General features: G+C 43.1%; 1 protein-coding gene and 1 long non-coding RNA gene across 3 annotated transcripts in view; one reads left to right on the forward strand and one right to left on the reverse strand.

Moving 5' to 3' along the window:
* Window positions 1-13,687, forward strand: part of sertad2b (SERTA domain containing 2b) — a 66,503-nt gene extending 52,816 nt beyond the window's left edge. For both annotated transcript variants that reach the window (XM_080450316.1, XM_080450315.1), the window contains exon 2: window positions 11,280-13,687. In XM_080450316.1, the coding sequence (XP_080306442.1) occupies window positions 11,284-12,768 (1,485 nt within the window). In that variant the 5' untranslated portion in view covers window positions 11,280-11,283 and the 3' untranslated portion in view covers window positions 12,769-13,687. The remainder of the gene's footprint in view (window positions 1-11,279) is intronic.
* Window positions 13,688-13,825: 138 nt separating this feature from the next.
* LOC308101041 lies at window positions 13,826-16,980 on the reverse strand. Its single transcript, XR_013934481.1, has 2 exons — window positions 13,921-16,980; window positions 13,826-13,859 (listed from the first exon to the last, which is right to left on the reverse strand). It is a non-coding gene; the product is annotated as an uncharacterized lncRNA (long non-coding RNA).
* Between the last annotated feature and the right edge of the window lie 403 nt (window positions 16,981-17,383).

The raw sequence follows: 17,383 nt of genomic DNA on the forward strand, positions 1-17,383 counted from the left end.
GTGGTTTAAGTTTGATAATGCAATATATCTGATATTTCATTTGCAAGTTGTGTACTGTAAATATGTTGAATAGGCTAAAGTCTATTCAACATATTTACAGTACACAATAATGTGTTCAATACTCTCTGCACGACCTTGATATTTTGGTATTAACTTAAGTTCAATACAGTAGTACACATTTATAGCGCAGTAATTAGTTGTATAATACCAACCACACAAGCTGTTGACATGGTTCAGACACACAGACTGGACGTTGGCTGGTTCCTGGTGGCGAGTGTTGCTCGAAGAAGAGTGGCGTGCTCTGCTGCTGCATGTAGTAGACTTGTCTGCTGACCTAATTCTGTTCTCTCCCTTTTGTTCTGTTTTTTATTTATAGAGGTGTGTATGAGAGAGAGGTAACGAGGGAGAAAGGTAAAGAGAGAGATAGAGAAAGAGGTAAAGAGATATACTGTAAGTGTTAGAGAGAGGGCGTGTTGTACTGTGTATGGTAAGGCTTGCCAGAAAATAATTACTCCCCGCAAACAGGTACCCCCCCCCCCCCCCCACACACACACACACACATGCATGCATTCACACACACACACACACACACACACACACACACACACACACACACACACACACACACACACACACACACACACACACACACACACACACACACACACACACAATGCACGCACACACACAAATACACATACAGTACACCCAGGCCTTCCAGTAGAGGTCCTGACTGGCTGGGGACTTGATCCTCTTTGAGGTTTTAAGCTGTGAGTTCTGTCTTGATCTATGGTTTGTCAAGCCTTCCTTCCATGCTTATCACCTCCGCTGTATTCAAAAAGAAGTGTGTGTTTGTGTGATAGGCGGCCCAGTCATTTGTGCAGAGGTGTATACCCCTGCACACTAGTGCACATGGCAACATTGTTGTTTTGTTTGTGTGCACGTGTGTGTGTGTATGTGTGTGTGTGTGTGTGTGTGTGTGTGTGTGTGTGTGTGTGTGTGTGTGTGTGTGTGTGTGTGTGTGTGTGTGTGTGTGTGTGTGTGTGTGTGTCCCTTCCCGTGAAAAGTCCATTCTACCACGGGACATTTGTAAAAGCGAGCAGCACAGTCAGGTTTGAGTCGTGACAAGAAGCAAAGCACAAAGGAGAAGTGAGAGAGCATTAACCTATTCAATCCGGGAACTCATCTGCAAATGTCTTCTAAATCCTAATTTTTTTTTGAAAAAGCTTATGTTGCTATAAATGGTGCTCAAACTTTTTCATGTCAAGGACCCCCAAAATGATATGTATTTGGCCACAGACCCCCATCTAAACATGAGTTTAGATTTATACCCCCCCAGAAGCAAAGGGATATTCAAAGATTTGTACAAATGTTCAAACATTGTCAAAAAATTGCAGATCTACAAGCTCATGCCACGCTATGAGCTTGTGAATCTTCAAATTTTGAATAGCCAAATAAATCTGAAATGACAGATGCTTTCTCGGTCTTGAGGGGTTAATTCAATGTTACACCTACTTAGGCTCCTTTTTTCGATACTGTATGCTGTGTATGATTGGTAGGCAGTGTATTGTGCAGTGAAAGCCCTGGTGTTTTGTAATCATGTGTCTGTGCCATTATGTAAGATATTGTCGCTGCTCGGTGAGTTCTGACTGTGTGTGTGTGTGTGTGTGTGTGTGTGTGTGTGTGTGTGTGTGTGTGTGTGTGTGTGTGTGTGTGTGTGTGTGTGTGTGTGTGTGTGTGTGTGTGTGTGTGTGTGATGCCTGCCTGACCTCCTGAATGTCATGTGAGCTTTACGTTTCATGAGCACTGAACTACTGTAAACACACACACACACACACACACACACACACACACACACTCACACTCACACTCACACTCACACTCACACTCACACTCACACTCACACTCACACTCACACTCACACTCACACACACACACACACACACACACACACGTGGACCTTGTTTCCACTCACATGACTTGCTCATTCATTTAAGTTTAGACTGTCTTCTGCTGCCATCTGTCCTCCTTCCAGCTCCTGTTACCACCTCCATCTCTACTCATTGACAAATAACATACTTCCTTAACTCAGGGCTAAAAAGTAGTTCTCTAAGTTATTCCTATGAAATGCAGGCTTCATATTGTTCATAGACATGCAGAAATGGTTGCCTTAACGAATATAATTGATCAATTATAGCTAACCTTGAATGTTTCGTTAGCTGCCACCAGCAGGTATTCCCTACTAGCAAGATAGCATAACTAGCATCATTACTGTAACCAACTAGACCTACTTAGTTAAACTCAAGCTAGCCTATGAAATCAGCACTTGGCTACCTTTACCGATTCACCTTTTAAAAGTAAAACCAAGTAATAAAGTTGTTTTCGGTTGTTCATTTGAACTCTTGAGCAGAGAAAATGTTCCCAGGTCAGGCTGCTGGAATGAGAACTAGGGGTGGGACGATATATCGATATATCGATATATCGCGATACTTTCTCCTGCGATAAATAATCGATATACTGCCGAAAAATTTCGATATTATGAATTATGATCTTTTTTAAAGTTTGTGATACGTTGTTTTTCCTACTCTGTATTTGTGTAATGATGATTTTGAACTGTTTGGTGCTATTTTATGTGTTTATGAATTGAATACAAGGACTATCGTGATATATCGTTGGTGAATTTTCATGCAATATATCGTGATATCCCAATATATCGATATTTTCAGATATCATGATATATCGTTGGTGAAATTTCTTGCAATATATATCGAATACCGTGATATCGCAATATATCGAGCATCGTCGAATATCGTGATATATATTGTTATCGTGGGCCTAATATCGTGATATATATCGTATCGTGAGGTACCCATATCGTCCCACCCCTAATGAGAACTGGTCTGGATCTGTGTTGCCAGATTTTGCAAGAGAAACATGCAAGGCCAGGTCTATGAAAACAAGGCCAAAAGAAGCGACTAGGCCGCATGATCACACACACACACACACACACAGTGTGTCACCAGCAAAATGAGTTAACATAGCATCAAAATCAGTTTTACCACTTGAACCCGATATGCATTGGCTATTCGAAATTAGACGATCTACAAGCTCACAAAGCAGCTGTGATGCAACGCATTGTGAGCTGGTAGATTGACTATTTTAAATCTGGACTTTTTGGGAAATATTTGGAATGTTTGTGAAACATTTTAATTGCACAAATCTTGTGTGGGGGTCCCTCCCTGGCACAAAATATTTTCAGATGGGGGTCCGCGGGCAAATACATATTAATTTGAGGGTCCTTGACATGAAAATGTTTGAGAGCGACTGGTTTAAACACCATTAGACAGCAAGCCCAAATAAGCAACTGCACTTCATAAACAAGCCCAAAAAAACACAACCCGCAACTACCAATGTTTACAAGCAACTTTACAGAAAAACAAGGCCAAAGTCGCATATAATAAGCAGACGTGGCAACCCTGGTCTGGATCCTCAGGGTCAGAATTGAGAACCACTTCCTTGTTGGCCTTAGCAGCTACAACCCTTGTTGAAAGCTCAGTAATACACATACAGTAGGCCTAATGCCGTTCAGTGTAACTGTTTGGAACACACACACACACACACACACACACACACACACACACACACACACACACACACACAGGTTGGGGTTTTACTGCGAGGAAATGCAAACGAGGCTGTTGAGGCATTTCAGGGAAGAGATGGTGGGAAATTCAAAGGTGTAATGTAACTTCATAATCAATACTGTAGTTAATGATAATTATACAATTATTATTACTACAGGTATAATATATTTGGTCTAAATGTCTAGGAGAGCCATAAGTTGTGTCTTCAGCTTTACTTTGTGTAATTGGATTTGGTCTCTTGGGGCGATATTGACAGAATTAAAAAGGATATCTTGACCAAATACCTTAATATCGATAATGTGGCCTTAATAAATGCACTGACATTCTAACACTAAAAAGTACAGTTTAAATACCCCCCCCCCCTCTCTCTTTCTCTCTGCATTTTATTTCTATGTCTCTCCAACATTCTCTCACAGACACAGAGTCTGTTCCCCTTCCTCTCTCTTTCACTGCCTTGCCCCTCCTCCTCCTCCTCCTCTTCCTCCTCCTCCTCCCATCTCTCTGCCGGTTTACCTCACTCTCTCTCTCATTCTCTGTGTATGTCTCCCATTCCCTCCCTTTCTCATGTCCCCTGTCTCTTTTCCTTTCTATCTCCCCCTTCCTGCTGTCTGTCTCTCCCTCCCTCTGTCTCTCTGTCTTTCCGGCAGGGTGATATCAGGAATGTGTTTACTAGTGCTACATTGTGTGTGTGTGTGTGTGTGTGTGTGTGTGTGTGTGTGTGTGTGTGTGTGTGTGTGTGTGTGTGTGTGTGTGTGTGTGTGTGTGTGTGTGTGTGTGTGTGAGTGTGAGACTCGGGTGCATGCACATGCGGACAATCGGACATATCATAATCATAAGTGTGTGTGTGTGCACGTGTCCGTGACATGTATTTGCCACATAGGTCTGTGTGTATGTACACACGTGTGGAGATCCATACGCATCTCAATACATCGGCAAAGGTACATGTGCACTGGTACGTGTGTGTGGCCATACATGCGCCCTTGTGCATGTGCAGCGATATGCACTATGCACAGTACCTCAAGACTACAGCGTACCTGCAGCAATATGACGTGCACTTTACTGTACTGTGTGTGTGTGTGTGTATGAGCGAGGGTATCTGAGTGCGTTCTTACTTTCTGTACCCTGAGGACTGGAAATAGACCATTGCAGAGCTGAAGGGGGGGAGGGGTGCAGCGAGCGCGTGCAGCTCAGGCATGGAAACCAGCGTATCCGGTTACAGGATCAGAATATCACTGCAGAATCCATCCAGGAGCTGGCTAGCATAGCTAGGTAGCTAGATAGTCACAGCACCCTGCTGTACTATAGCAGCAACAACAACACCACACACGCACATACTGTAGCGCCTGGTGTACTATTATGCAGAGAGAGAGTTGTTGTGTGTGTGTGTGTGTGTGTGTGTGGGGGGGGGGGGGGGCAGAGTTGATAGACTAACATGCACCTAGAAGTTCACACAGTGTGAATGTATGCATCATGTTCATTTGTGTATGTGCACATGCATGCATTTTCACACACGAGCATGTGGATACTGAGAGCAGCATCTCAAAATCTAAAGCCTGACTTATAATTTGTCGTACGGTGGGGTCGTGTGCCACATCTAGAAAAATAGGCGATGCAGAAGACCATCTATTTTCGGCACATGACAGACTATAAATTAAGCATAACACACAAAGTCATAAGCAGCCCCGTCTCTGTCAGCATTGTGTGACTTATCAGCTGTAAATGATTGTAAGCTCTTCTGTCTCCGATAAGGAGGTAAGGTTACAACTTTCACAATCAAAAGTGAGTCACTTAGTGTTCATGTATACTCCTGTAGTAAGTCAGAAAATCTCTGTTCCTCCTGTTCATGCATCCGTGATTAACTGACATGCTGAGCTAATTATATAGATGATTCAGATTCAGAATCAACTTTATTGTCACATCACAAGTTTACAAGTGTAAAAGACTCACTGGGTGTAATTCTTTATTGTACAAGCTCCCAACATTTGCAGTTTCAAGAGCGGGGTGAAGAATAGAGAAAGAAAGAAAGAAAGAAAGAAAGAAAGAAAGAAAGGAAGGAAAACAAGTCATATGTAATGTCAAATTCATACATAAAGTGCATGGTGAAAATAGTAATAAATAAATGTGGGGGAGGCATTTAGCTAGGGCTGCAACTATCAATTATTTTCTTAAAGCGATTATTCTACCAGCTACTTCTTACTTTTATTTTGTATTCTCCCCTTGATAATGCAGGTTCCACACAGAGATTCCAGACTATATATCTATATCTACGCAGTGATATTAGTCTGCTGGCCATGCCAGGAGTGTGTGTTGAGCTGAGGTATAGATCGTGAAGTCCTCCAGTATGTCTGGTTTGCTCATTGGTTTCATGGCTGGCTGAGGTTGGTTTAGGTCATTTTGTGCACATGCATGTGCTTGTGTGTGTGTGGGGTCCTGGGGTCATCGGTTTTCGGTGATCTGTGGCCTGGGCTCCCTCTACTGTGTTCTCTAATAAAACAGCCTTGAACTTTATGTTTACAAAAACGGACTGTGTTTCATTTCACTGATTGGGTCCTCTATTGTCAAGGCTTTTTTTCTGTTGAATATAAGTCATTATGGTCATATGACACCATCTTTCAACTAAGTATAAATTAGCCTTTAGGGGAAGGGGTGTTCAGTCTCTGACCCATCTGTGAGGGTGACCTTGAGTCACGACTGAGGTCATGGCTCCATTTTAGCCTGGAAGATTCCCACACTGCGGTGTCATCTGCTACCTCATCTGCTCATTGGCTATGATTCCATCTGTCCTGCAAATTATAAACCTTTCAATTGTTGCAAATACGTATAAAGTAGGACAGTAGGAAAGCTGAGAGGTCAGACAGTGTAGACGAGACAGACAGTTAGAACGTTTGAGGGAGACAGTATAGGAGAGACACATATGAGACAGGACTCTGGACTCTGGAGGGGATTTGATCCTCGGCCAGCAGGGGTGCATGTGGTTCCAGTGAGAGAAAGGGATTCTTCACTACACCTTATGATGCAATATGTCATTATTTACGTAATTTTAGGCTTGTTACAATAGTTGTAGGCTTTACAGAACTATGGATAGACAATATGATTTTATTTTTAGGCTACCGATGTGCAATTATTTCCCTTCCATAACAGCCGATACAGATCGTTAAATTATGTTTCGAATTGGTTAGGACATGAATGTCTTGAGATCAAGTATCATTCGTTTAGGGTAGTTAGGGACAGGTCAGTCTTTTAATGAGGTGTCACTGGAGGATTTGAAAGTGCTCTGAAAAAACGGCATGACCCTCCTATAAATGCCTTCCCCAAGTGATCTTTTTTTTCCACAGCAGCAGCCTATCAGAGTTAAACAGTTATCATAGTGACATAGCCAACTGCAATTCATTATAAACACACCTCACCTCACCTGAATGTATGACTCGAAGAAAGAGGGATGAAGGGCATAGGGACTAGAGTAGAGAAGGATGGAAGGCATTGAGACTAGAAGAGAGAAAGATGAAGGGCATAGGGACTAGAGGAGAGAAGAAGGATGGAAGGCATAGGGACTAGAGGAGAGAAGGATGAAGGGCATAGGGACTAGAGGAGAGAAGGATGAAGGGCATAGGGACTAGAGGAGAGAAGGATGCAGGGCATAGGGACTAGAGGAGAGAAGGATGCAGGGCATAGGGACTAGAGGAGAGAAGGATGCAGGGCATAGGGACTAGAGGAGAGAAGGATGAAGGGCATAGGGACTAGAGGAGAGAAGGATGAAGGGCATAGGGACTAGAGGAGAGAAGGATGAAGGGCATAGGGACTAGAGGAGAGAAGGATAAAGGACTTAGTGAGAAGAAGAAGAAGAAGAAGAAGAAGAAGAAGAAGAAGAGTAGCTGAAGGAAAGCGAGGAGGGAGCAGAGGGTAATAAAGTGGAATGTAAGGGGTGGGGTAGCTCTGGTATGTCAGTCCTGCTGCATGCTGTGTGTGTGTGTGTGTGTGTGTGTGTGTGTGTGTGTGTGTGTGTGTGTGTGTGTGTGTGTGTGTGTGTGTGTGTGTGTGTGTGTGTGTGTGTGTGTGTGTGTGTGTGTGTGTGTGTGTGTGTGTGTGTGTGGTGCCATGAGTCAGTGACTCAGACATGCGCAGCTGCTGCAGAACAGACCCACAAACTTTTTTAGATTTGGTTTGAAGGACAAGCTTAAAGATTTTGAGAAAATAAGGCAACCTGTACTTCCCTATCCTGAAAAGAGGAACAACTGAATAATCTATGTATTTGTCTTTTGTACTCGTTTTTGTGTATAATTGGTATGATGTTATTAGTTGTTTGAAAAGAAACATATTTGAAACAGAACCACAAACGTCTTTGTAACTGTCTCTCTTTGATGCTTAGTCGCGCACGCATTCCTTCACACGCACGCACGCACGCACGCACGCACGCACGCACGCACGCACGCACGCACGCACGCACGCACGCACGCACGCACGCACGCACGCACGCACGCACGCACACACACACACACACACACACACACACACAACACACACAGTCTCTCAGTCTCCTGTTCTCTCTTGCCTGAATTGAATGTTTAGCACCCTTCGCCCTGTTCATCCACTCCTTCCTCTTCTCCTCACTCTTCTTCCTCACCCCTTCCTCTCTCTCTCCTTCCTTCCTCCTCCCTCCTCTCCTTCAGCCCTCCAACTCTTCTTACTTTTACCCCCCCCCCCCCTTCTCTCTCTCCTCCTCATTCTTTGTCGTCTCAAATTCCCAGCTGACTCCGTTGGTCATGGCAACCAACATCGTGGTGGCTGGCCCTGCAGCACTCACTTCCTGTGTGTGTGTGTCTGTGTGTGCATGTGTGCGTTTGTTTGCGTGTGTGTGTGTGTATGTTATAGATGGGTGTTTGGCCATTTCTTTTGTAAATGTGTACATTTAGAGTGTTCATGACTATTTATTTATATCAACTGTTTCATTTTCTCCCCAGTTTAGGCGTTACGCCATGTATCCCCCCATGTGTATAGTTCCCGTCACTGCCTGTTGGTCTGGTGAGGGAGTAGAAAACCATGTGTCTCCTCGGATAGAAATGAAAGTCACCAGCCGCTTCTTTTCACCTGACAGTGAGGCGTTTCACCGGGAGAGCATAACGCGTGCGGAGGAGGAACATGCTGTCCCTCAAAGTTTGGTGTCGCTATTGCAGTGACAGAGAACGCCCTTCCCCAGCTGGCTTCCAATCGGCATTCAATAGAGAAGTGGCTCCCAAACGTTTTAGCTGAAGACCCAAAAGAGAAATTAGACATTAGAACATGTTGGAATTGTTTTTAATTGATGAAAATGTGTTTTTTTTTGTTTAAACTTTGTTTAAACTCTTTTGAAATATATATATATATTAATGTAGGAAACAGGAAAAAAATATGTTTTACTTGTCACAACCCATAAAAATAGGAAAAAAAAGATGGGTCCCGACCCAATGTTTGGGAAAGAGTGCTATAGAGCGTCCGACCAAGCCGGCGCCACTGTCAAACCTTAGTCTCCTCGGTGGTAGGCAGGCACTTTACCCCTGCATAACCTGAACAGCTACATTATCAAAGAGTATATAGCGTGTATACAGCGAAACTGACATCAGTACTTGAACGCAGCAGACGAAGCCAACCGTCTCATTACAGACAGAGCCTAGACAGTGAACAGTGTTAAAATAAAAATAAATAGTCATCTGTCTTTCTGTTCATTTATTCTAAAAGCCAAGCCATGAAAAATGAGAATCAAATGTAACTGAGGTTTTTATACAAAGCCACCATTCTCCCTTAACGTACCGCTTGTTTTTACTTACTTATGTTGTTGTTACTATTTGTAGATATCCAGTGTCACCAACACTGGATATTTGATACATAAATCCAACAGGATAAAGTTAACGATAACATTGCCCTGTGACTCTGGACCTTTAGACTGGTTCAACCATCTCTACTAGTGGTGCATGTTGACCCCACGCTGTGATAGAGAAAGCAGTACAGTACAGAGCAGCACATTTTATGAATTTAAATCATATCAAATATTCTAATTATTTATTTATTTACATTAGTTGTTTAAAAAAAATCTGTTAATAAGACCTAAACGGATAGTGACTTATTTGTATGTAAACTGTTCTTAACCGTGTTTTCGCCCCCATCCTTAGTGTGTGTGTGTGTGTGTGTGTGTGTGTGTGTGTGTGTGTGTGTGTGTGTGTGTGTGTGTGTGTGTGTGTGTGTGTGTGTGTGTGTGTGTGTGTGTGTGTGTGTGTGTGTGTGTGTGTGTGTGTGTGTGTGTGTGTGTGTGTGTGTGTGTGTGTGTGTGTGTGTGTTCAGACAGGGACTGGGTGCCTGAGCCTGTCAGTCTGGATTAGACTCAAAACGTACTGCAGCAATGCCTGCGTCCTTCTCTGCTCTCTCTTTCTCTCCTTTTCTCTCTGCTTTTGCTCTCCTCTCTTCCGCTGCCATCCCCCCCTCTCTCTCTCTCTGTGTTCGCCTCTTTGCTCTGTGAGTCTGTCTGGTGATCTCTCTCTCTCTCTCCCGCTCAACACTCATACAGTACACTGCAAAATTGCGAGTGTTAACTCAACTCTGAGAGCTATGAGTTCAATTAACATTAAGGTAGTCCATCTTTCTCTCTATCCCCCTCTTTCAGTTCATTTAGGTCCAGTACACTTCATTGACGATATTTCTAAATTATTAAAGTACAGAGGGCAACTATAAGCTGGAGCCCCTTCCAAACGGTCTCCGTCTAAATGATTGTCCTCCATGTAACTCGATGTACTGTTCCAACATGGCGCACCGGGACATGTGTGTGTGTTTGTGCATATGCGTGTGCTGGAGTGGGGAGGGGTGGGTTGTAAATCTGCCCTATGATCCTGCGCTACAGCAGGAATGCTACTATTACATAACTTAGTGTGTGTGCTTGGCTGTGTGTGTGCTTGGCTGTGTGTGTGTTTGCGTGTGTGTATCCGTGAAGAGGTATATGTGTGTGTGTGTGTGTGTGTGTGTGTGTGTGTGTGTGTGTGTGTGTGTGTGTGTGTGTGTGTGTGTGTGTGTGCATTTATGCAAACGTGTCGGTGAGTGTTCCAATGCATATATATGTGTGTCCGTGTGTATGTGTAATTGTGTGTGTTGCCCTGCACAGCGGTAAAGCTTTCCACAGCTGCTTTCAATGTATGCGTTGTTCTGGAATCCCTTGTACTGCCTTTAGAGAGGTTCCTCGGCATGTATTTATGTATTATTATTATAAATAAATCAAGAAATATAAATATATATATATATATATATATATATATATATATATATATATATATATATATATATATATATATATATATAATATATTATATAATATATATAATAATATATATAATAAGCAGTGAAAGAAGATACAACAGTTGATGATCTGTTATATAGGAAATACTAAATCCGCTCTAATGATTATCGTTATCTAAAAATACAAAGTCAGGTACAAAATGGGAAGAAAAAAACCCCACACTCAAAACTTTCAGATTTCAACAGAGCAGGTTCATAGGTAATAGGTGTGTGCTTTAAACTAGCCTGAGCTCCTTAGATGGGGCCTTCCACAAACATCATCTCCTTTGCTTCTACATTCACCTGTCTTAATCCCTTCTCTCTGTGCTTTTCTCCTCCCAGATATATGTTGGGTAAAGGCGCGAAGAGGAAGCTGGACGAGGATGAAGAGGGTCTGGAAGGCGAAGCGCTGGCGTCGCCGGTGGCGTCGCCGGCGGGGGAACCCGTGAGGGGCCCCGAGGGCCCGTCAATCCCCGAGGGCCTGTCCAAGGTGTCGTACACCCTGCAGCGGCAGACCATCTTCAACATCTCCCTGATGAAACTGTACAGCCAGCGTCCGCTCACTGAGCCCAGCCTGGAGCGCCGCGTGCTCATCAACAACATGCTGCGTCGCATCCAGAATGAACTGAAGCAGGAGGGCAGCCTGCGGCCGCTGCTCCTGCCCCCCTCCCCGCCGCCCGACGACCCCATGGACGAGGGCTTCCGCGAGGCTCCGCCTTCCTCCTTCGGAGCGCTGTCGGCGGCGGCGGCGGCGGGGGGAGCGGCGGTCCCACCGTCCAACCAGCCACAATCGGGCCTACTGATGCCGGCGTTGGCCCCGCCCTCGCCTCACCCGCTGGCCCCTCCCACCACATGCCTGTCATCCCAGCCTAGCTCCGCCCCTCTCCTGGAGGCCTGCCTCACTCCGGCCTCCCTACTGGAGGAGGACGGCGACTCCGCCTTCTGCGCCTCCTCCTCTCCTCCGCCGACTCCCCCCCTGTCTCCTCCTTCTCCCCCCGCCCTCCCCCCTTCTGCTCTTACCCCGCTCCCTCTTGCTCCTTTGTCCTCCCTCCTCCTCGGCCAGGGGTCGCTCCGGGGACCCGCACCCGCCTCGTCCAATGACAGCTTCCCCTCCACTCCGACTGACATGGAGCTGGACCCGCCCACAGCCATATTATCCAGGACGGTTTCGGCAGCAGCTCTTACCTCCACCGCCTCCACTACTACTACCTCCCCCAGCCCCTCGCCGCCCGCACAGACCCCTCCCCTAATCCCCCTCCCACCCTCGACCACCGCCGCTGGTCACCCTAGAGACGGCAGCACCAGAACTATAGGAAGCCCGAGACCGGAGGTCCACGGCGTCGTGTCGACAGAGGTCAGACCGATGGACATCCTGCCCGCGCACGTGCCCATGCATGCCCCTGTGCCCACCAGTGGCCTGGCGGACATTACCTCACCCTCGCTTCCCTCCTCTCCCCCCTCCTCCTCCTCCTCCCCCCCGTCGGCAGGGTTCCTCTCTGACCTGGCGCTGGACGATATTCTGTTCGCCGACATCGACACGTCCATGTACGACTTCGACCCCTGCACGACGACCTCCGGGGCGACCGCCGCCGGCGCCGCCGCCGCAGGAGGAACGCTGGGGGTCGTCACCGCGACGGCAGCAGGGGTAGCGGTCGGGCCGGGACCCGGGGGCGGACTGTCCAAGCTGTCGCCCGTGGTTACGGCGGACGATCTGCTCAAGTCGCTGGCGTGTCCGTACGGTGGCCCCACCCAACAGGTCTCAGCCAATCAGCCTTTTAAGATCGACCTGACGGAACTGGACCACATTATGGAGGTGCTGGTGGGCTCGTGACTTGCCGACATGACTCACAACACCTCAAAGACATAGACTAATTTCTTTAAATTTTTTCCCAGAGGAGATCTGACTGGAATAGAATATGGGGTTGATTTATACAGTATATTATTGTTTTAATGTTTCTTTTCGTTGCTGGTTTATACACTTACAAGGCCGGTAAATTGTAAACATCAACGGTGATGTCACTCAGTACTACTACTATTACTACTATTACTACTACATCAACAACTACTACTACTACAACTCCAACACTGTGCATGCACTGTGCTCGCCTTTCCCCCTCCAAAAAGAAAGAGGAAATGAAGCAACCGGGAAGCAAAGACACATAGATACGTGCATGTGCACACACATACAGACACACAACGGATCCGTGGCTTTCTGCAGATGAGTGCCTTTCAAAACGACCACTTATTCAATTCCCATCTTTTACAGTCTGTGTTTCAATGTTGTCTTTCTCACTTTGACAGCTAGGAGAGGTCACTCCTTACATGTTTTCCTTTTGTAATTTATTGTATTAAGATGATTGTTATTATTAAGTAAGGTAAATTTTACATGATCAAATAATGGTAACTGATTGTTATTTAATCCCTATCATACCAGGTTGTTTTTTGAATTTGTAACGCAAGCCTATGCCCTTTGTACAAGGATATCAATGTGTTTTTTTGTTTTTAGTTTTTTACTAGTGTGCTACACATTAGCTTGGCTATATAATTAAGCGTCAATAATAATGGCTACCAAGAACATAGCTTTGTGAACCCTTTACAACCTAGTTGTTGGTGGGAAGAGATGTTGGGTCTATAGAACTCTCTGTTAATTGCAGTGTTTTAATTTTTAAATCCCTCACTTCATGATTTAGTAGCAGGTATGGTTTGCTTCAGTGACAGCTGAATTCAAATGAGTTGCATACAGGGGAAAGCTTGACTTGTTTACATTGGAAGAGGTGTTGGAAGTGGATGATCCAAATGCTGCCTCCTAGACTGGTCATAAACAGAAACTGCAAAGTCAGCTGAATGAGAGACGTAGCATCCAAACAAGTTGGTCCTGAAAATAAATATTTTATTGATTTTTAACGTTTTGGGTCCATGTGACTTGAAATTAATTTCAACTGTCAAAGTTGTTACCCCCCCCCCCCCCCAAAGGAGAGAAAACATATTTTCTTTTTTCTTTCTTTAGTTTTTTTCTTTCTTTTGTTTGGATAGATTTTATTTTATTTTAGTTTTAGCAACCATGTGGTCTAGCAGATGAATTACAGTTGATGTATAGCATTGCACACAACCCATATTTGCATTGTGCATTGGCTCACAATCTGAACAAATACCCATATACTATCCAAATCTCAGGGCTCTACTCAATACTGTAGTGTACACCCTGCTATAGTGTTAGTTTTGACCTGAAACCAAGGTGTTATAAGACAGTACATTTGTCTAGTGAACAGTTCACTTATGGATTATTACCAACCCAGGGACTTCAGCACTTCCTGTCCAATGCTAAATGTCCCAGCATTTCAAGTTTCAGCACACTAGTCCCCTGCACAGCAAGTGCACTAAACGCCACTATACATGCTAACTAGCACCGAAACCACCACAATGTTATTCCTAACTGCAAATTCCTAAATGAGAGTCCTGATCCGACGCTTTTACATTTGTATTACTCCCAGATCACACACCATGGGTTTTTATTAGCATGGGAAATTCTGGTTTATCAACCCAATGTTTTGTGTCCACTTGAGGGCTTTTTATTTGTATTGTATTACTACATTCAGACATAATTTTCTCATTTACAAGAGGCAGGATGTACAGCTGATGCTTCCTGAAAGGTGGCAGGTTAGACTAGTGGACGGACAGCCTTGATATGCAACTACAAGGTTGTCGGTTCAATTCCCACAACAGTTAGTACATCTTTCCTGTCAAAGGGTACTGTAGGAAGACACTGAACTCCTCCCTGCTCACTCATATGTTGCTCAAGATAACTATAAGCTTAATGCCTAGGATGTAAATATAATTGAGAGTGTACAGTGCCTGATTAACCAACCTTTGGGTCATAGTGCTTTGCGATGTTTTTTGGTGTCGCACAAGGCTACAGTATAAGCCGAAGCTGAAAGCTGAAATGTTCATGCCTTAGCTAAAAGAAAAAGCCCTTTGGTGGACACAAGCCCTACAACTCCTGGTGCCTCATTTATATTATTAATATTATATATTATATATATAAAATATTTGTTATGTTTGAGGCTCCAGGATTTGCATAGTCTCACTCTATACAAAAATGAATCATACTAGTCTTTATACCATAACAAACTCAATGCACACAATCAGTCACATAACGTGTGCTTTGTTTTTAACAGCTGAAATAGGAACATTGCATTAGAACATGCAATTACTTATTGCACTGGACTCCATAGCCAATGTCAGGCTTAAAAGCATTGGGATTTGGCTGCAACCTGCAGCCCGCATGGTTTACCATGGAATAATAGTAATTACTCCATTATAAACCACAAAACTGACTGACCAACTGAGAGGGTCAAATAACAATGAAAAGGAACAGCCAAAAGTACTTAGGATGTCACAGAGATTGCAAAATATAAAATTGTTGTTCACATCATTGTTACTGGGTAAAATAATGTCAGAATTACTATGATTCTGCTAGCACATGCCCAAGTTGGTATGAATCAGCTACTAAATACTGTCACTAATTAATTGTCACTAATTAGTAGCTGTCTCACCAACTACTTACTGAGACAGAGTTTCTTGTCTGGAATTCAGTTTGACTTGCATTACAATGTATAGCTCACTTTCCAATGGAAGAATAGCCTTAGCAATGTCAAAAATTACTTCCAAGATGTGTACCTTCATGCAGATACTTTACATTTCCAAACTAAAGGCTGCGTTTGACCACAGTATGTTAATGAGATTCATGAGCATCACTAATACACGTCCAACTGAATTCTAGTCGGAGTGCGAGCCACAAGGACAACAGTACCAACTAAAATGATTCACAGATGATATTGTGTTTTCTGTTTCTGTATTTCAGTGTTTGAATTTTGGAGTGATTGTTTTATCAATGAAGTTATTTATTCTCTGATTTTTGCCCCCTCTCCTGTGTAAATATATTTATTTTTGACGTGAAGTTAATGTTTTTGGATTGTAAATGCGTGTACAGAATGTGTGGTAGGAATGTACTCCTGATAGTAATGTATGAGGAGAATGGAATTGTGGGTGGAAGCCATCTTTTTTATAAGTAGTCCTTTTATCTTGGTTTGTTTGTTTGTTTTCTGAAATTTTGGATGTGACAACCATACCTGTGCACAGTCGACACACGTCCACCTCTTATTTAGTTTGTTTGTTTGTGATTTCAGCATTTCTTTCTATGCGCAAGGGAATGGCGGTTTGTGCAGCAATACTCACACAAAAAAAACCTGTCCCCAACTTCAGATGTCAAAACTCCCAAAGGCTGTCATAGACTCCGTCAATGCCAAAAGTAATGTACATAGTATGAATGACGATAGTGACTCCTGAGACTTTTTGATCAGTGTTTGTTACCAATTCTGTTTTTATCGCTGTCTTCAACAACGTTGCTGAGCGTATGGGTCCAGCTACCTAACAAAAAGTGGTAAACGTATGGTTGGTTTAACTAGCCACTATAACAGTGGTGTCCTATTATGTATCATGGAGGGCTAAGTGCATGCAGGTTTTTACTCCAACCAAACACTACAGATGATTATGCTAATCAATACATTTCAACCACACAATGGGGTAGGGGACTAATTAGTGAAATTGTGTGGTTTAGTGTACAACAACAACCTGCATACATTTTATAACTTCACCAGTAGTTACATAGGCTACTGATCCATTAACATTTCACTTGATTCCTTTTTGTTCACCGCGATAATGTGTTGATTCTTGCTGGATCCAGAACTTATTGTGTGGGACAAAGAAGGCAGTTGGCTATAACTTTGGGAGGATTTGTCTCACCTGTCTCCACTGTTAGTGTCAGCTTGGTCGTCCATGGTGTATAATGGGACACTGCTGCACCACATTAAAGTCTGCAGCTGTGGCCACTCCCCCCTCTGTCCAAATATGAAGGCTGTATTTTTCACAGACCTTAGTGCTGTGCCTTTTTCTATGCAATTTTAACACAAACACACACTCGTCTGATTGAGAGAAGAGAACAGGACCCTATCAGCTGATTACTGTATTGGGATCCAAGTGTGGACTGTAGATTATATATATATATATATATATATATATATATATATATATATATATATATATATATATATATATATATATATATATATATATATATATATATATATATATATATATATATATATATATATATATATATATATATATATATATATATATATATATATATATATATAAATAAAAGAAATGGACAGGTGTGTCTATGAATTTGAAACAGTCTTACTTTTGTAGTTTTATAAATATATGTATATATACAGTATGTATACTGTATATGTATATATACTGTGTGTGTGTGTGTGTATATATATATATATATATATATATATATATATATATATATATATATATATATATATATATATATATATATATATATATATATATATATATATATGATTTACAATAAA

Source organism: Gymnoscopelus braueri (genome assembly GCF_963280865.1).
Source record: "Gymnoscopelus braueri genome assembly, chromosome: 14".
NCBI classification, from domain to species: Eukaryota; Metazoa; Chordata; class Actinopteri; order Myctophiformes; family Myctophidae; genus Gymnoscopelus; species Gymnoscopelus braueri.